The sequence below is a fragment of the Tetranychus urticae genome, chromosome 1 (assembly GCF_039701765.1).
Source record: "Tetranychus urticae isolate SD_2017Ah chromosome 1, NJAU_TeUrti_SD_1.0, whole genome shotgun sequence".
NCBI classification, from domain to species: domain Eukaryota; kingdom Metazoa; phylum Arthropoda; class Arachnida; order Trombidiformes; family Tetranychidae; genus Tetranychus; species Tetranychus urticae.
The window spans coordinates 17,559,368-17,576,861 of NC_142958.1; the positions used below are offsets into that span (position 1 = coordinate 17,559,368).

The window sequence follows — 17,494 nt, forward strand, 5'->3', positions numbered from 1 at the left end:
ATTAGAATTATGTGAATTATAAAGAAAATGAATATGTATATATATTTGGATTGGTATGAAAATCAATTGTCGTTTGGACAAACTAAATTGAATTGAATTCCCTAGAGCAGAGCCACAATTGGTGAAATGTAATTAAAAAAATGGTCACTTTCAATATCAAATTACACCAAACGGTTGGCTCTATTCAAGTATTACTTGTTTCTGTAATTGCATTACATTCACATTTTTTCACTGAACGCATCTCTAAAAATACGACTGATTAAAGTATTTCAAATGCAAAATTGACTCAAAACCCGATTCACAAATAGTACTTAAAATAATGTTCGGTAAGTACTTATTGCTATTTTCAATGGATTCATTTCTACTTTCTTCCAATCGCAATATAAAACTATTATGATATCCTGAAAATGCATTATTAAATAAAAGCAGATGTTAATTTCCGTATTTCATTCATGTAATACATAACGATCAAAGAGAAGACTAAATGTTTGAGTGAGAAATAGAGATAATTTGGTCTGATTCAATAAAAAATTTGAATACAACTCAGTTCACCATGAAATTTATTAGTTTAATGCGAGAGGCTTTTTTTTTCTCTAATGAAACAAATTACATTTCTCATCTTGTCATTAGATAGAGGAGCTGGCTTGCAATAAGAGTTAAAGAAAGAAAAATTGATAAATCAATATAATCACAGGTTAATGTAGAGGTTAAATCTGAATAATGGGTTGACTCGAGGAGCATTTGATGAAAAGTTTTCAACATTCACTATAATTATCAAGTTTCTCTTTCAGTTCTCTTCGTTCCTCATTCCGACTAAAAATTGTTTAAACCAAGGTAAACAGAGAGGCAAGTTAATGCAAGGTAAAAAAATATTTAATTTTGCGTAAAATTTTAATGACATGCTATTATATTTGAAATAAAGGTGAGTTTCATCAATGTGACTAGGTTGGAAGAGAGACGAAAAAGTTTTTGGAACATTTTTTGCTTTCAGTTGTGACAAGTGATTTACATTGCTTGTATAACGGTAACAACAGAAACCAGGTAAACTTGCAATGAAAATGAATAATTGAAGGAATCTAAAGCATTAAAAAGGTTAAAATATAATAGGTAAAGGTTGAACAAGGTTACTTTTTATTGAATGGAAAGATGATGTAGGTGAAAAGGAAAGAATAGTTTTATTAATAGGAAGAAAAATGTGATAGAAAAGAGTGATCTTGAAATCAAAAAAAGAGATTTTCTACTTGATGAGTGTTCAGGGAGTGCAAAAAGTACCCCAGCAATACGAAATGTAAAATGAAAAAGTTTTTCTCAACATTCTGCTTGTGCTTTTTTGGCAACCATTTGCTCCATTCTTTTGTTTAAATATACAAGTTGCATGTAAACGCATATTCACTTTGTCATTTATTTGAACTAAAATCATATTATACAATATGTAATATATTTTCACTCCCTTGACTCACTCCAACAGCTTAAACATTTGTTTGTTATTGCATAAAAATTTATCATTGCTTTACAAAAGTTTCTTGCTCTTTTTTCTGTTTCTCATTTCACTCTCTTATTCTGTTGATAACATTTACTTTTATCTTCTTTTATTTATCACTTTCTTTCTTTTATTCAATATTTTCATTTGTATCGATGAATTGCTTCCTTCTTTTACTCTACGAAAACGTTCTAGATTCTAGTTGTCGACTGAATATAATGTTGAAATGAATTTAGCTAACAATTTGTTTGATGATGCTTTTAAGGTTTTTGTAGCAATAGGGTTGAACTCCCATAAGTACATGAATGAATTTGTATACCAAAAGTAATTTGGTCCAAAATGAGCTTCTAGGGTTGTTTGGGTAACTTGAAATTATAATTATGTTGATTTGTTTCTTGATTAGAACATGAAAGTGACTGAATGGAATCAAATGAAGGGAAAAAAGAGAAATCATGTTTATACAACTGAACAGAACTAGAGTTGAATGTTGCCCTGGGCCACGGAGTGAAAATGAAGAAGCAAAAGAAGAGAGAAAAAAAGTTGCTAAATACAGTTGAAGTTTTCAGAGTAAAGTGCAAGTTGAAAGTTGATGCATTATGATGAGAAGCAAAATGAAGGATGATAATGTTGACGAAGAATGAGAGACACAGAATTTGCAGGGAATGAGAAACAGGGGAGACTGAGAGAACTGCTAATAAGCAGTATGGCATTGGGAGAGGTAAACATGATGAATGAAGATTGAGATGTTTTTCTGCCTCCAAAGAATTAATGCAAAATTTTTCTTTTCTTTTTTTTCAGGTGGGAACACGAGATCGAATAAGATTTGGAATCAAAGTATATGTAATATTATATACATACATGAGGGGTTAAAGATGATGAGAAACATGAATAGAGAGTGAATAACAGGGAGCTGTGAGAGCCAAGATGAGGTCAAAGGAGTGAAAGGCGGAAGAGATGCTTATAATGCTCGAGGAGAAAAAATTTTCCTCTTGATTGATGACTTTCTTATTTCGTGTTTTTTTCTTCTCTCTTTTTCCTTTTCTTCTCGTTCGAGTTTTTGCTTCGTTTCTACAGTTGCTGAACAATTCCTTGGTATAATTTCGTCCTTGGTTGTTGGATGAAAAAAAGAGATTTATCAGCCATTTGATGCTTTGAAGTTGAGTCTTTTTTTCTGTGTTGCTTTCGTTTTTTCTCTTCATGAATCTATTTTGCATCGAGTGAAATAAATACAATCATCATGGAGAATACATTGGAATGATGTGATATTTCTTTGTTTGGATAGTTTCATGTCATTTACAGGGGAATAAGAAGTTTTTTTTTCTGTATCATATATAGCCACAAATTTCATTGCATTCCAATGATGAAGTTGAATCGGTAATATTTTCTCTTCAATTTTGTAGTATTATATTTCAAGTTCGTTTGTTCAGCAAAAAAAGGAATGAAATTTGTGTTGTTGGAAAATCAGCTCACGCGAAGCATTTATTCGTGCTCAGCTTTTTCAACATTCTATTACTATCTCGGGATATCCTCAAGTGTAATGAAATTTATGATCATAAAGTCTCAACTATTTCCAAGTCAATGGCAACAAAAACTTGAATAGCATGAGTTTTTCGTGATTTCTCGATTCACTAGTTTTCTTCAACCGCAAATTTAGTGAATTGATTTTCAAGTAAGAGCTTATCAAAATTTACCTTTAGCCAGATTTTTATTAAACTGCGAAACTAGCTTCAACTCTTCAATATTAATGTTTATATTAATAATTGAAGAGACTTGAAAAACATTTGAATTTCGCTCCATTAAGCACGTAAACAAATCAGAAACCGAATTGTAAATTAACCCTTAGTTCTCGGGATTACATTCTTTGACCCATTCTATGAAATTGAATTCCAGTTTAGAGTTGAATATGAGTTTTTATCGCGAGAAACTTTGCATCACTTGGATGTACCTGGTAGACTGAAAACTGCATCTGGTATCACTCCAGTATTTTAATTCTTATCCCAGTCAAAAGATGGCATTACTAGTTTTATCTGTCAATAGTTTTGCATTTGAGTGTGTCACACAAATCAATAGATGACTTTGTTGGTACCAAAAATTGTTGGTACGCATAGATGATCGAACGCGATTTTCAATTCATCTTGTTCATCAGTATTCCAATTATTTTTTTGTGCTCAAAGTTATTGACATTGATTTGAGTGCAAATATTATTCATGTACTTAAAAATGTAATGTTTTTGCATGTTTGATTTCTGCACATTTACTTTTTCATATACAATCATTCTCGTTTGAATTGAACCAACTATCATATGAACACAATCAGCATTCAAAAGAGTAGAACCGCTGCGTGTAGACACTGAGCTTTCAAAACAACAAAACCAGCGTTCAAATTACCAAAACTTACTTTCATAAGACAAAAACTCTCGAGTTAAAGAGTTACTTTATTCAGTATATGTGAAGAGGATTATCACTAATTTTTCCAATGAACTTCCATTGAATATTGTAAATCACAATAAATAAGTCAACATTTATAAGTTAACTTATTAGGGGGTCTCACGCAAATCGAACCAAATTTGTTATTTTATTGAATTCGATCTGTTTATCGTATTGAGATGAATTTCGATAATCAGTAGCTTAAGTAATGCAGAAATTTTTTGCAATTAACAAAAATTAAATATCTTCATTAGTTTCAGAGATATTTAAATGAAACTAAAAAAGACAAAAAATCAAAAATCAAAAACGAGCTGTATTTTGAAATATGGTCAAAGGGGGGGGAGTCTATGCATGAACTGTATTTTTTATTAAATTGTAACGATGTAACTTTCTATCGAGTTTACAGGGAGTAAACTCGCCACATTTAAGCTTTAAAACAAACAGAGAGTCAAACCCTTTTACAACTTTAAAGAAATCTTGCCACTAATAGTTACAGCTATGGCAAGTAAATTATCAATTTTGATTAAGAAATTCGTGTACAAAGATCAAGCTCAAGGTGAATTGATTCAATTTCATATCGTTTCGGTAGCATTTTGTATTAATTCGAAAGAGACATTATCGTGCTTCTATCGATTCATTGAAAGAAATGTCCTACAGGATAGTTCTGTTGCAAGCTAAGCAGCCAAAAAATTCAACAAAAAAGCTATAATGTATTCAATTAAATAACGATTCTCGATACAAAAGCTACCAAAATGATATTGAATTTAATCAATTCAGCTTGAACTTCCTGCCGAAGCTATCAAATTTCTAAAAACAAATTGTGTAAAAATTTTCGACACATATATGAATAATTTCGGGGAAATGATTCTACCCCCTGGGCCTTGTACTCGCAATGACTTTATGTTGAGACATGACAAAATTGTTTGCAGTCGTGCTGACTTGCGTCTTTTTGTGAAGGATTATCCCACTTCTTACGGTGTCAACATGAAGCGATGGGAGTTAATTCAACTTGACATCTTCATACAAGAAGTGCTAAAAGGGAACACTCCCGCTCAAAAGGTTGTCGATGAGTTGACCATCGAATCAACAAGCGGTGGAATCATGCTTATCAAGCGTAATCATCTTCTTTGCTTCCGAGACAAGGATATAGCTCCACTCGACATATATCTCTGTGATGTGAATTTCATTCTTAGTGTACTAAGACCGAGAGAATTCGTTTGTTGTCCAATTGCTCCAGCTCGAACAATTGAAGATGCTTTCATCTTTTCCACATTAGTGAAAAGTGAAATTAAATCAATCGATCATGCATTCAAAGAAGAAGAAGAAATAATTACCGGCAATAAACTTCCTGCCGAAGCTATCAAATTTCTAAAAACAAATTGTGTAAAAATTTTGGAACATATATGAATAATTTCGGGGAAATGATTCTACCCCCTGGACCTTGTACTCGCTAGCGCCCTTTGACAAAGAAAGAATAAGACCATAAGAGATTGATTCAAAGTTGAATTTACTTCAGAAATTGAGTCTTTTATTGAAATGTAAGTTAAAGCAATTACATTTATGAAGGTACATTAGCCCGCGAACGGAAATCAATATAGTTAGTGTCAAATTGTTGCTGCATAGTTTCTGATACTTTGAATATCTCTCTACCTTCGTCATATGACGGGTCCACACATTTGAATGCGCCCCAGGGATATTTTCGTGGAAGATGAGTTCCCTCATCAACGAATCCCTCGTTTGGGATTTCTTCTCCGTCTCTGCGAGCTGGACACTGAATGTGCCATTTTTTGTGATTTGGGTGGTTTTTACCAACCACATGCTCCCGAAGATTCACCATCCTCTTGAATGTGCTTCACAATAAAGGCACATAAAACGTACTGGATAATCTACGATTGCTTTTCTCGCTTCTTCTTCCAGGGAATCGAGCGATGGCGTATCCTTTAACTCCAACCAAGAGACTTCGTTTTTGTCAGTGAGGTCCTCTTGATCTTCAAGGTTTTCATGGTAAGTGCGAGCTCGCTCACTTTATTTCACACTGTCGTCTACCATCCGAATCAAAGGCCCATTTAGTTGTTGAGCAACGCCACTGAAAACATTGATCACGAACGCGAATTCTTTGTCCTGTTTGCTCCATTGATGTGGCAGCAACCTCAGTTTGCTCAGATGGATTGTCTTGCTCAGATGATACGCCAGGAACCCTAGTTTGCTGAGGAGGATGATCTTGCTCATTTGATGCGCCAGCAACCAAAAGAGGGTTCCGCCGGGTTGATCTGATGATCATCTGGTTATTTTCTGGAAGGAAGAGAAAAAAAATTCAAACAAAGCAATATCGGCAAAGTATTGCCTTAGAAAAGCACACTTACCATTTCCCATGGTTAAAGATAAGAATAGTTATAGTTAAAGTGAACTGGTAGAATGATGGGAATTTAGTGATATTTTTTTTGAGAAAATTTCAGCTTAAATACAAGACTCCCAAACAACTTTTAAATAAATTATCTCATCTGACAGCTGAGTAATTTCCTGAACAACTGTAATTATTGAATAATCCTCTTATTTGGTAAAAAAGTAATTCCATGAATCTCAATTCATGAAAAGGGAAAAACCATTTCATGAATAATCTCCTTATTTGACAGTTAAGTAATTCCATTAATCACTTTACATTTCAAACAATATAAACTCATTATTTGATCAATTAATTCTCATGTTTGAAAATAGTGAATGTGATAAATCACCTTATGAGAGAATTAGCATAAAAGTGGTAAAAGCCCATTTTGACATTTGACCCTCAGTAATTATACTTGTTAATTGCAGAAGGGAATATGGTATTAAGAAAATCAAACGGTCGAGTGTAAAAATCAATGAAGCATTCAAAACGATACCGTAAGATGGTGTCAAAAATCATTGAAGCATTAAAAACAATAATATCGAAAGACGGTGTCAAGGTCAGCCGTTAGGTCAGTCGAGCGTTAAGTCAGCCGAGCGTAAAATTAATCATGCGAAAGGGGGTGGAGGTAATTTTGTTTCCGGTCTGTGGAGTTGAAGCGTATGTTCTCGTACTACTCATAGCTGTAACAATTAGTGGCGAGATTTCTTTAAAGTTGTAAAAGGGTTTGACTCTCTGTTTGTTTTAAAGCTTAAATGTGGCGAGTTTACAGGACACCATCAATTTGATAGTTCGAAAACAAAAGACAGCGAAATCAACCTTGTTATTGTTCATTTTGTGTCTATTCATTTGATTTTATATTAATAGGCGTTTTCATTTTCCATTTGATTTTGAAGAAAAAGCATAATTTAAAACATTTGCAATTTCGATTCAGTTAATAAAAGTTTTAACCATTAAAAAAGCAATATGCTTTTGTTTACAGTGTTTGTAATTACTTGTGCAACATTTATCAATGGAGTTTATTCAGGTAACTCTCACTACATCGACTGCGATGACTTTTAATGATACATTTGTATTTCATGTGAACTACTGCAGTGATGCCTGCTAAACTTCCATTGGACATTGAAGATGGTAACTGGCTGGATAAAGCAAAGCTTACAATTGAAGTAAGTATAAATAAACGTTTCTTATTTAGTTCGCCTGTCGGTCATTCACTCAACACAATTTTTTATTGCAGGATAGCTCAAAGGAAATAATAATCGATGAATACATTAAATCTACGAACGGAACAATAAGAGGCAAAATAGTAGTTAAAATGGACTGAGAATGGTAATAAGTGTCAGGTATTCGAATATAGAAAGCTACAGGAAATTGAAGATGATGATGGCATTTCTTGTTCAATTTTTACGCAACCAGTGAGAAATATTCACCGCTATAGCCGAGAATTACCTTTGAAAAATATTCATGAGAAAATCGCTCAGATAAAAAACTCATTGAATTCACCCAATAACAACAAAAAGGTCAAATTGACTGCATACCAAGTACTAGATGTAACCAAAATTAATGACGCTGTATCCAATTCATTGAAATGGTCATTCAAAACGCAAAGCTAATCGAAGACAAACTTAACACAATTCAAATTGTTGGTACTACTGATTTAAGTTCTTGTCATCGAAAATGTGTTCAGTCAGCTCAAGATAATTGCCGGTCTTTTTCATTTTGCACCTATGCTGACAGAGTTGGATGCTTTGTATCGACGATTTCAAATCATTCATCTGACAAAATAACTCACGATGCATCGTGTGATACCTACTTGATTGATAATCTAACAAAATATAAGAAAATTGCGATTAAAAGATTTAACCATATTGAATTGTCTGTAGCATTCGAGAGTTCTCTTGGAAAATGTGCCTCTTTTTGTTCCAATTCCGATTCATGTAAAACATTTCAATTTTGTTGTGGTTCATGTAGTTTAGCAGGTTATTATACGGATGAAGCAAGCGTTTACAGTGAAAGCTGCGATATTTATATACGTAAGTAAAGTCATTCTGTTAATGTATCTATCACAAGAAATATTCAAATTGAATTTTGACTTTATTTGTGTCACAGCAAAAGCATTGGACAGATTTGCAATAACTGGAAAATCGATTGTCGAAGACGTGTTTCACACGGAACTGAACCTCAATGCTGATCAATGTGCTGCTCTTTGTTATCATTGGAACGATAATGACGCAGTTTGTCAGTCTTTCAATTATTGCCCAGTGTATGGTAAAACACGGAGTCTTTGTCATTTATCAAAATATTCAAGACGCGATACTAATGAGAAACTGATTCACTCTGATACCTGTCAAAATTACGAAAGGGCGAAACAGAATGAGAAAAGGCAACAAAATGCTGAAGTTATCACTAAAGCTACAAATTCTGGCATGATTTACGTAATCATCGTACTATTCATTACCACTGGACTGATTTCTGGAATTGTTGTTGCAGTTGCATATCCAAGATTCACATCTGTTAAGAGCGATGCAAATCAAATCTACAATCGTAACACATTCAGTTGGTCTAAGCAGCTAAACGACGAAAGTCAATCTGTGAATGGTGACGGTTCATTGCAAATGTCATCTGATTATGCTGTTCGTGTAAATGAATGACTGGAATAAAATATTAATACCAACTTTATGTCTGTTGATCAATAGTTTCATTGGTAAATTTTAATAAAGTTTATCAATCTGGTAAAGATATATCTCAAAAATGTCTTATTACGTGCATAGACCTGAAATGGTCAAAATACGATTTTGCGGTTCTTATCGAATTTCGACTTATTCAGTGCTAATTTTCTGCTATTCAAACAGAAAGTATGGACTCAGCTCGATCGTTTCACTAAATATATAAATCATTAATTTCGTTTGTGTTTCTTTCGCATGGACGTTTTTATCACTAACGCACCCTCAATTTTCTTAGTCCTTTCGTGCATACCTAACGAACGGTGAGTCAGATAGATAAATAATGCAAACATTTTTAGAAACAGCCTGAGGTAATGCATAAGAAAAAATTGATCGAAAATGAGTAAATTCGACATCCTCTTCATTAAAGTTCTATCACTGTCCCATTCGCTGAAGCACCCTAATAAGTATAACAAATATTTTATCACAAAAAATAAAAAACCCTTGACTACTGATGATTATCGATTAAAAAAACCAGTTTATTTGTATGTTTTGTGTCTAACTAGTCAACCATCCGATATACAAAATCAAAATTCCAATCCAATTCACTTATTACCTGAGTTCGTCACTAACATCACAATTAGCACATAAGTTCAATTCGCACGACAATTAATACCAATAAAGACGTTTTATCAAAAATTGATAATCATCATATAAATGATAACATTGCTATTTTGTATTAATTTATTCTAGGCGTTTTCATAATCAACTGATTCCAGGGGAAAATAACCGGAATTCGCGTTTAAAGATTTGATATTTATTCAGGTGAAACTTTTTTGTATCGTCAGTCTTACCCATCATCTGAACATTATGCTTTTGTTAACAGTGTTTGTAATTACTTGGACAACAATTATCAATGAAGTTTATTCAGGTAACTCTCACTACATCGATTGTGAAGACTTTTTGTGCTACATTTTCATTTCAAATAAACTATTTCAGTGATGCTCGTTGAGCTTCCATTGGACATTGAAGATGGTAACTGGTTGATAAAAGCAAAGCTTACGGACAACGTAAGTAGACGTTTCTTATTTCATTTGTCTATCAGTCATTCACTTATCATAATTTTATGTAGGAAGATAGTGCGTTGGAAATTAACGTCGACGAGTACATTAAATCTGCAAATGGAACAATAAGAGGCAAAATAGTGGTCCAGATAAACAACCAAAAGCCGTTCAATGTATTTTATACAAGCGAAAATCAATACGAACGATTATTTAATGGTTAGTGTTCGCGCTGGAAAATCTAGCTTTGCTTCTGATTGTTATAAAGATTTCTATCTCAATTGATCTTAGGAGCTTCTTGTGATTATTATGTGTATCGCAAAGATCGTAAAGGTTGGAATGGTTACATAACCAAGCTTGGGAATACCATAGGTACTCATTTGTTATTGGTTGGACCTTCAGTTGTATTCAGAATTGATAAATTCGCTCCTGTCTGGGTAAGTTTTTTACTAACTTATTTAATAATTAATAAGTCTCACTCAATATTTGAGAAAACTTGTAATTGACCAAATAACCTGTGTGAATAAATTATGCGACTTTTTAGTTTTTTTCTTATATCGCGTAAGATAATGGTTGAATAGGGTAGCTTTGATACTTGAGAAATCCAGAATGAAAAAAACAAGGGTCACTTCACAATCAATGCTTAAACTCTAAGAAAAAAATTTTTGAAAATTTCTTTTTAATAATATATATGTTGAAATCTCATTGACAGAAACAAATTTTGAGACTAACGACTTCGTAAGTAAACTTTTTGAAACGAAAATTCCATGTAAAATTGAATATCTTTCGCACGACTAATCCAAATTTTTTCGATTGTACTACATCTGAAAGGTCTTGGCGAGTTTCATTGATTGATGTATTTTTTTAGTTATATCAATTTTTCATGTGGTTATTCATTAAACTAATTTCTTTAAAACATATTTTTCTTCTCTAAGTTTGAGCGATGATTGTGAAGTGGCTTTTGTTTTTTCATTCTTAATTTCTCAAATATCAAAGCTATACTATCTAACTATTGCACGTGAATTTTTATAGAAATATTATGATACAAGCATTATCTATCGAGATACTTTTGACGAGTAGTGTATAAGAAAAAAACCAAAAAGTCCCATAATTTATCCACACGGGTTAATTCAATACAATCTTAGATTCTAGGTCAAGATGATATTATTAGGGGCGTTAAACAGCATAGTGCGACCGCAGCTCTTGATCCACATCTCAATGTGACGTTTTACTACAAAGGTAACAGTGTTGAAGGATTAAAAAGGCCGACACGGGCTTTTTTTACTGGTTATGACCCCAAATCGAAAGTTTTAATAGACAGTACATTTTGGTACGACTTATATGCTATTGCTCGAGTTGAACAAAATTTTGATACTATTGTTACAGTGAGTAATAAAATTACACAACTGTGCTATTCATGTTCATTTATTGACCAAATAACCTTTTCTCTTCAAATTTGAACATTGCTTTAGCCTGAACCTGGAATAGTTTGCGATAAATACTTTAGTCAATCTTCAATCAAAGCCAGAGCGCCTCTTCCAAAATTAACTCAACAAACAATACACTTTATTGCAAAAACCAAAAGCTCAAATGCAGGACCAGCTAAGAAAGAACAAGTAAGCAGTATTTTAATGTTAACTCTATGAATAATGGAATCCATGTTTTACAGGTTTATGCTGATGAAAAGTACCAAATCGCGCGAGTCAAAACTTCTACTTATGGGAAGGATAATGAAACCATTACAACTGATATAATTTATGATTACCAATTAGGACTTGTATACGAATTTACAGAGACAGGAAATTGTTCCATTTCTCCAATGGATTTATCAGCACCTGGTCTAGTTGAAGATTCATCATTGACTTATGGCATCTATAAACTTGATTTGAATAAATTACTCAACTTTAATTTGAATTATCGTTACTTGGGGCCAGTACTTTTTGTAAGAAGACAAATAACATTCCTAACTCTCATCTTTTACTTCAATAATTTAAAAACAATATTATAATTTCAGGATAATCGAGAAGAGATTGGAATACATGCATGGGAAATGAACAATATAAATAAGGTGGTTAGTGGAGAATTTTATCCAAAGGTCGTTACAACTCAGTATTTCAGTGAACGTACAGTAAGTCACACAAAACCACGCAGAAATTATTGATATAATAAAAATATTCTCATTTTAGGAGGATAAACAAACTGATTACACACTTGTTGGTACAACATTGAAAGCCTATGACAGAGATGTAAGAATAAAACGAAGCATTAAGGTTCAAGTTCTGAATGATCTAATTCAATATTCTGGGTTTGCTTACCAAGCTTACAAGGGAACTCTACTAAGTGGCACCAATCGATTTCGATGTTCCATAGCTCATTCGAAAGCACTCGTCAAGTAAATAGTTTTCTTTTTTAGCTGCTGATACGCACTTTTGCAGGGTTTCCAATCGAAAATTTAGCGCTACAAATAAACATATAAAATCTATTAATAGTTTTGAAATGTCGGAATTTTCTCAGTGTAGAAATTCAATCTTTTGTCTGTCATTTGGTGCTGCGATAATAGTTATAGGGCACACAGATAAAGTGTAAATCGATCATCAAAAAATTGAGACTCTAACAATTTTCATCTATGGGAGATTGAAAGTTTTGATTTCTCAAAGCAATTTTTCGCAAAGAAATCACATCAAAATCGGCTGGTACCACTTCGTGAAGTTTTCTTGTTAGATCAATTTTCAAATCCTTTTAATCGCTTTTATAAATGCAAAACAGTTTAAGGTTGATTCGAAATAGGAAAATATAAAGTTGAATGGTTCAGAAAAGTTCCTAGACTAAATTAACTCGAACACGAAACATTCAAGTTTAATGAAAAGGTCACTGGTCACTTAGATTCTAAAATGGATTGGCTCGTTTTAATCTTGGATTATTTAAGTTTACGCAATTTACATATCTTGACTTACATTTTATTCCTTTCGCTGAATGTTTCTTCCAATATTTCAGGAAAAAATGGTTGCTAACTTTTCAACAAGTTATTTCAATTATGGTTATGAAAAGAGTTCTTCAGATAGAATTGAAAATTCCTCCGTTAAAGACTGCTATTCCGACCCAAAAGCCAAAAAGACAATAGCACTTTTCTACACTTGCACAGGTAACTACAAATGTATTATGTTCAAATATAATATCTGTGTCAGATCGGCAAATCATGCCTTCTTTAAATTTTCTTGTCTATTCATATACGGAAATTTCGTTCAATATTTTAGATACTCCTTGTGATTACTTCAAACAATATTATTATCAAATCCAAGATGCAGTTAAAGAAGCACTTGTCAAGACTGGAACAATTTCAGCATCAAGAATCGCAAAAATTGAACCAATAATTAGTTCTAAAGAGATAATTATTTATGTTACGATTTTGGACTTTCCAACAATAAAAAGTACTCAAAAGATCTGAACAAACTTCTGCAATTTATTAATATTTTGTTACACTCTGTTCGATAGATACATTCAAGGTGCAAAACATGAAATTAGTTGGCCACACATTAGAAACTTCATCTATGTTTATAGTTGATGGTGACGAAGAAGATTGTTTGTGGAAAAATTCATATAAATATGAACCATTCACGTAAGTAATACAACAAAATAACCAATTTCTGTTTGTAACTTTTTGTCTCATTTACAGAGCCATTGCGTTCTGTAAGACTGAGAATGGTAATATATGCCAGAGATTTGACAGAGAGCGAATCATTCAAAATCCTGATAATGGAGTTCCTTGTTCAGTTTTAATGACGCCATTGAAGAATATTTTCCGTTATAGCCAAGAGTTACCTTTGGAAAATATTTCTGAGAAACTCACTCACATTGAAATCTCATTGACTTCACCCAGTAACAACATGATGTTTAATTTGACTCCATACAAAGTAACAGATGTAACCAAAGTCAATGACGATGCATCCAATTCATTATATGAAATAATGATTCAAAATACAAAACTAATCGGTGACACACTTGATACAATTCAAGTTGTTGGCACTACTGACTTAAGTTCTTGTCATCGTAAATGTGCTCAGTCAACTGAAGATAATTGTAAATCTTTTTCATTTTGCACTTACGATGACAGAGTTGAATGCTTTGTATCGACAAATTCAAATGGTAAAATGGTGAATGATGCATCATGTAGAACTTATTTAATTGAAAGTCTAACAAAATATAAGAAAATTTCGTTGAAAAGATTCGACAATATTGATGAGTCTGTACCATTCGAGAGTTCTCTTGAAAAATGTGCTTCATTGTGTTCCAATTCCGAGTCTTGTAAATCATTCCAATTTTGTTCTGGTTCATGTAGTTTAGCAGGTTATTATACGGATGAATCAAGCGTTTATAGTGAAAGCTGCAATATTTATATTCGTAAGTAAAGTGAATCCTTTAGAAGAAATATGCAAACTAAATTTTGACTCTATTTGTATCACAGCAAAAGTATTGGACCGGTTTGAATTAACTGCAAAATGGATCGTCGAAGACGTGTTTGAGACTGAAGTGAACCTCAATGCTGATCAATGTGCTGCTCTTTGTTATCATTGGAGCGATAATGATGCAGTTTGTCAGTCTTTCAATTATTGCCCAGCACATGCCAAAACACCAAGTCTATGTCATTTGTCGAAATATTCAATACATGATACTAATGAAAAACTTATTCACTCTGATACTTGTCAAAACTACGAAAGGACTAAACGGAGTGAGAATGGACAACAAAATACTGAGGTTATTACTAAAGTCACACATTCTTGGACAATTTTCGGAATTATCGTACTATTCATTACCACTGGACTGATTTCTGGAATTGTTGCTGCAGCAGCATATTTCAAATATTTTTCTGTTAAGAGCGATGCATATAAAATCTTTAATCGTAACACATTCAGTTGGACTAAGCAGCTTAATGATGAAGATCTGTAAATTCTGAGTTCTGAATTCTTCTTATTCCATTCGTTGTCGAATTTGGTTGTTACTTTAAGTGAATAGCAACAATAAAAAATATTGATAACAATAAGCATCAACGAATTTCAAGCAACACAATAAAGAAACTAATGCAAAAAGTTTGCTATCGTTTTAAGTAGCATCACAATCAACCAATAAGTTATAAGCTATAAGTTGATGATGTAAATGCATACAAATTAAGTGAAAAGCAAGAAAAAGGTACAACTTTTCAATATTCAAGAAGGCAAAAAAAGCTTGGAATCACATTATTGAAGTAAAAAAATTGATTCAATTTCCAGGGCAAAGTCAATCAACATGCCATGACGTTGGAAAAACATTATGTAAAGAAAAGTTGAAAGTTAATCTTTCCTGATCAATCTTATTTTCATTCTCAGTTTCTACACATTTTTTGCAGTGTTTTACTTTGACGATTTCAAATCATTCATCTGACAAAATAACTCACGATGCATCGTGTGATACCTACTTGATTGATAATCTAACAAAATATAAGAAAATTGCGTTTAAAAGATTTAACAATATTGAATTGTCTGTAGCATTCGAGAGTTTTCTTGGAAAATGTGCCTCTTTTTGTTCCAATTCCGATTCATGTAAATCATTTCAATTTTGTTGTGGTTCATGTAGTTTAGCAGGTTATTATACGGATGAAGCAAGCGTTTACAGTGAAAGCTGCGATATTTATATACGTAAGTAAAGTCATTCTGTTAATGTACGGTAACTACCAGAAGAAATATTCAAATTGAATTTTGACTTTATTTGTGTCACAGCAAAAGCATTGGACAGATTTGCAATAACCGGAAAAACGATTTTCGAAGACGTGTTTCATACTGAAGTCAACCTCACTGCTGAAGAATGTGCCGCTCTCTGTTATCGTTGGAACGATAATGACACAGTTTGACAATCTTTCAATTTTTGCCCAGCACATGGCGAAACACCAAGCCTCTGTCATTTATCAAAACATTCTATACTTGATGCTAATGAAAAACTGATTCACTCTGATACCTGTCAAAATTATGAAAGGACTAAATTGAGTGTGAATGGTCAACGAAAAACTGAGGTTAAACAATCTGTGACAATTTTCGCAATCATTGTACTATTTGCTACCGCTGGACTGATTTCTGGAATTATTGTTGCAGTTGCATATTTTAAATTTTTTTCTGCTAAGAACGAGGTATCTGGAATCGATAATCTTATGACGTTCAGTTTTTCTAAGCAACTAGATGATGAATGATGATCTTCGAATGTCGGAAATTGATTCCAAATGGAATCTGATTACGCCATTTCTGTAAGTGAATAACTGTGATAAAAAAATGATGTACTCGATAATTCTCATTTATGAAACCAGATAGTAAGTACAGGTGGACAAAAAAATTATTTAAACAATATATCAAAATAACAAAATATCGACTCTAATCCGATTTTCCGATATAAGATTAATTTTTAACTAATCGAGGATCGCCCGTCTCTAAATGTATTGATTCTAAAGGAATAGGTTTAAATTACCCACTAAATGACCATTTGAAGAGTAAACAAACGATTGAACAAAGTGAACAGTTTGGATACTCGCAGATGTACGATGTTAAATGACCTTTTGCAGCATAAAAGACCATAGTTGACCAGCATTAACGTTTAGCAACTTGTTTACTGAAATGAAAAAATTCATTAGATTAACAGAAGCTATGTGCCTGCTTTCACAAGAGTATTAGATAAGGTTTTTTCACTTGTGTCTCTATTTATGAGACCGTTTTATGAAAGGATAAATTGTTGGCTTTTAAAGTGAATGGTCAAGGCAGCAAAATAGATAAATAAATGAAATCATTTGTAATGCTAATGTTTGAAAGAAACAAGAACCTTTTTTCAAGGTAAGAAACTAATTTAAACTCATCAATAATAATATGAATATCGAAAATTAAAGAGACTTGAAAAACGTTTTAATTTCACTCCATCAAGCACGTAAGCTAATGAGAAACTAAACTGAATATTGAATTTTTGGTACTTGTGATTACATTCTGTCAAAGTCGAATATCTGGCTTTATCTTAAGAAACATTGAAACAGTTTCAGTTGGGATGCACATTGAAAACTGGATCTGGCATCACTTAAAGACGCTCAAGTACTTTTAAGTCTGATTCCAGTCGAAAGAAGGCATTACTAGTTTTATCTGTCGTTAGTTTTGCCTTTGTGTGTGATACACAAATCAATAGATGGCTCTACTGTTGTCATCTAAACTCTTTTCAAAGGCTCTAGTTCAGTCTCTTAAAAGCATGAAAAAATCCTGTGAGTCGTTTAACGAGCTTTTTTCACGTTGACTTTTGCCGAAATAAAATAAGAGAGCCTAGGGAATACAGTAAAAACTTTTAAGAAATTTCAATGTATTATTGTAATATTGTACAGTAGTTAGTTTATGTTGTGTGTCAGAGATTTTCCTTAGATTCACTTTCAATTGATTTCAGGAAAATCTTATCTAGTGTATGATTTTTTAACGAGTTTGGTGAAAGTT

The 17,494-nt window shown here is 32.7% G+C and overlaps 2 protein-coding genes and 1 long non-coding RNA gene across 4 annotated transcripts; all 3 read left to right on the top strand.

Moving 5' to 3' along the window:
* Nucleotides 1-6,856: 6,856 nt before the first annotated feature.
* LOC112538519 (uncharacterized) lies at nt 6,857-8,958 on the top strand. 2 transcript variants are annotated; one of them, XM_089266678.1, is made up of 4 exons: nt 6,857-7,316; nt 7,385-7,455; nt 7,527-8,322; nt 8,399-8,958. In XM_089266678.1, the coding sequence occupies exons 3-4, from the start codon at nt 7,878-7,880 to the stop codon at nt 8,938-8,940; spliced, it is 987 nt and encodes a 328-aa protein (XP_089122804.1). In that variant the 5' UTR covers nt 6,857-7,316; nt 7,385-7,455; nt 7,527-7,877; the 3' UTR covers nt 8,941-8,958. The 2 variants fall into 2 exon arrangements, with proteins under 2 accessions (XP_089122804.1, XP_025015931.1); XM_025160163.2 differs by having other exon boundaries at nt 6,857-7,455.
* A 4,567-nt stretch (nt 8,959-13,525) lies between these two features.
* LOC149094693 (uncharacterized) lies at nt 13,526-15,015 on the top strand. The gene is made up of 3 exons (XM_089270409.1): nt 13,526-13,629; nt 13,687-14,411; nt 14,476-15,015. Exons 1-3 carry the CDS (start codon nt 13,526-13,528, stop codon nt 14,955-14,957), a joined length of 1,311 nt encoding a protein of 436 aa, XP_089126535.1. The 3' UTR covers nt 14,958-15,015.
* Nucleotides 15,016-15,465: 450 nt separating this feature from the next.
* Nucleotides 15,466-16,322, top strand: LOC149094694 (uncharacterized). The gene is made up of 2 exons (XR_016200895.1): nt 15,466-15,682; nt 15,764-16,322. It is a non-coding gene; the product is annotated as an uncharacterized LOC149094694 (long non-coding RNA).
* Nucleotides 16,323-17,494: the final 1,172 nt, after the last annotated feature.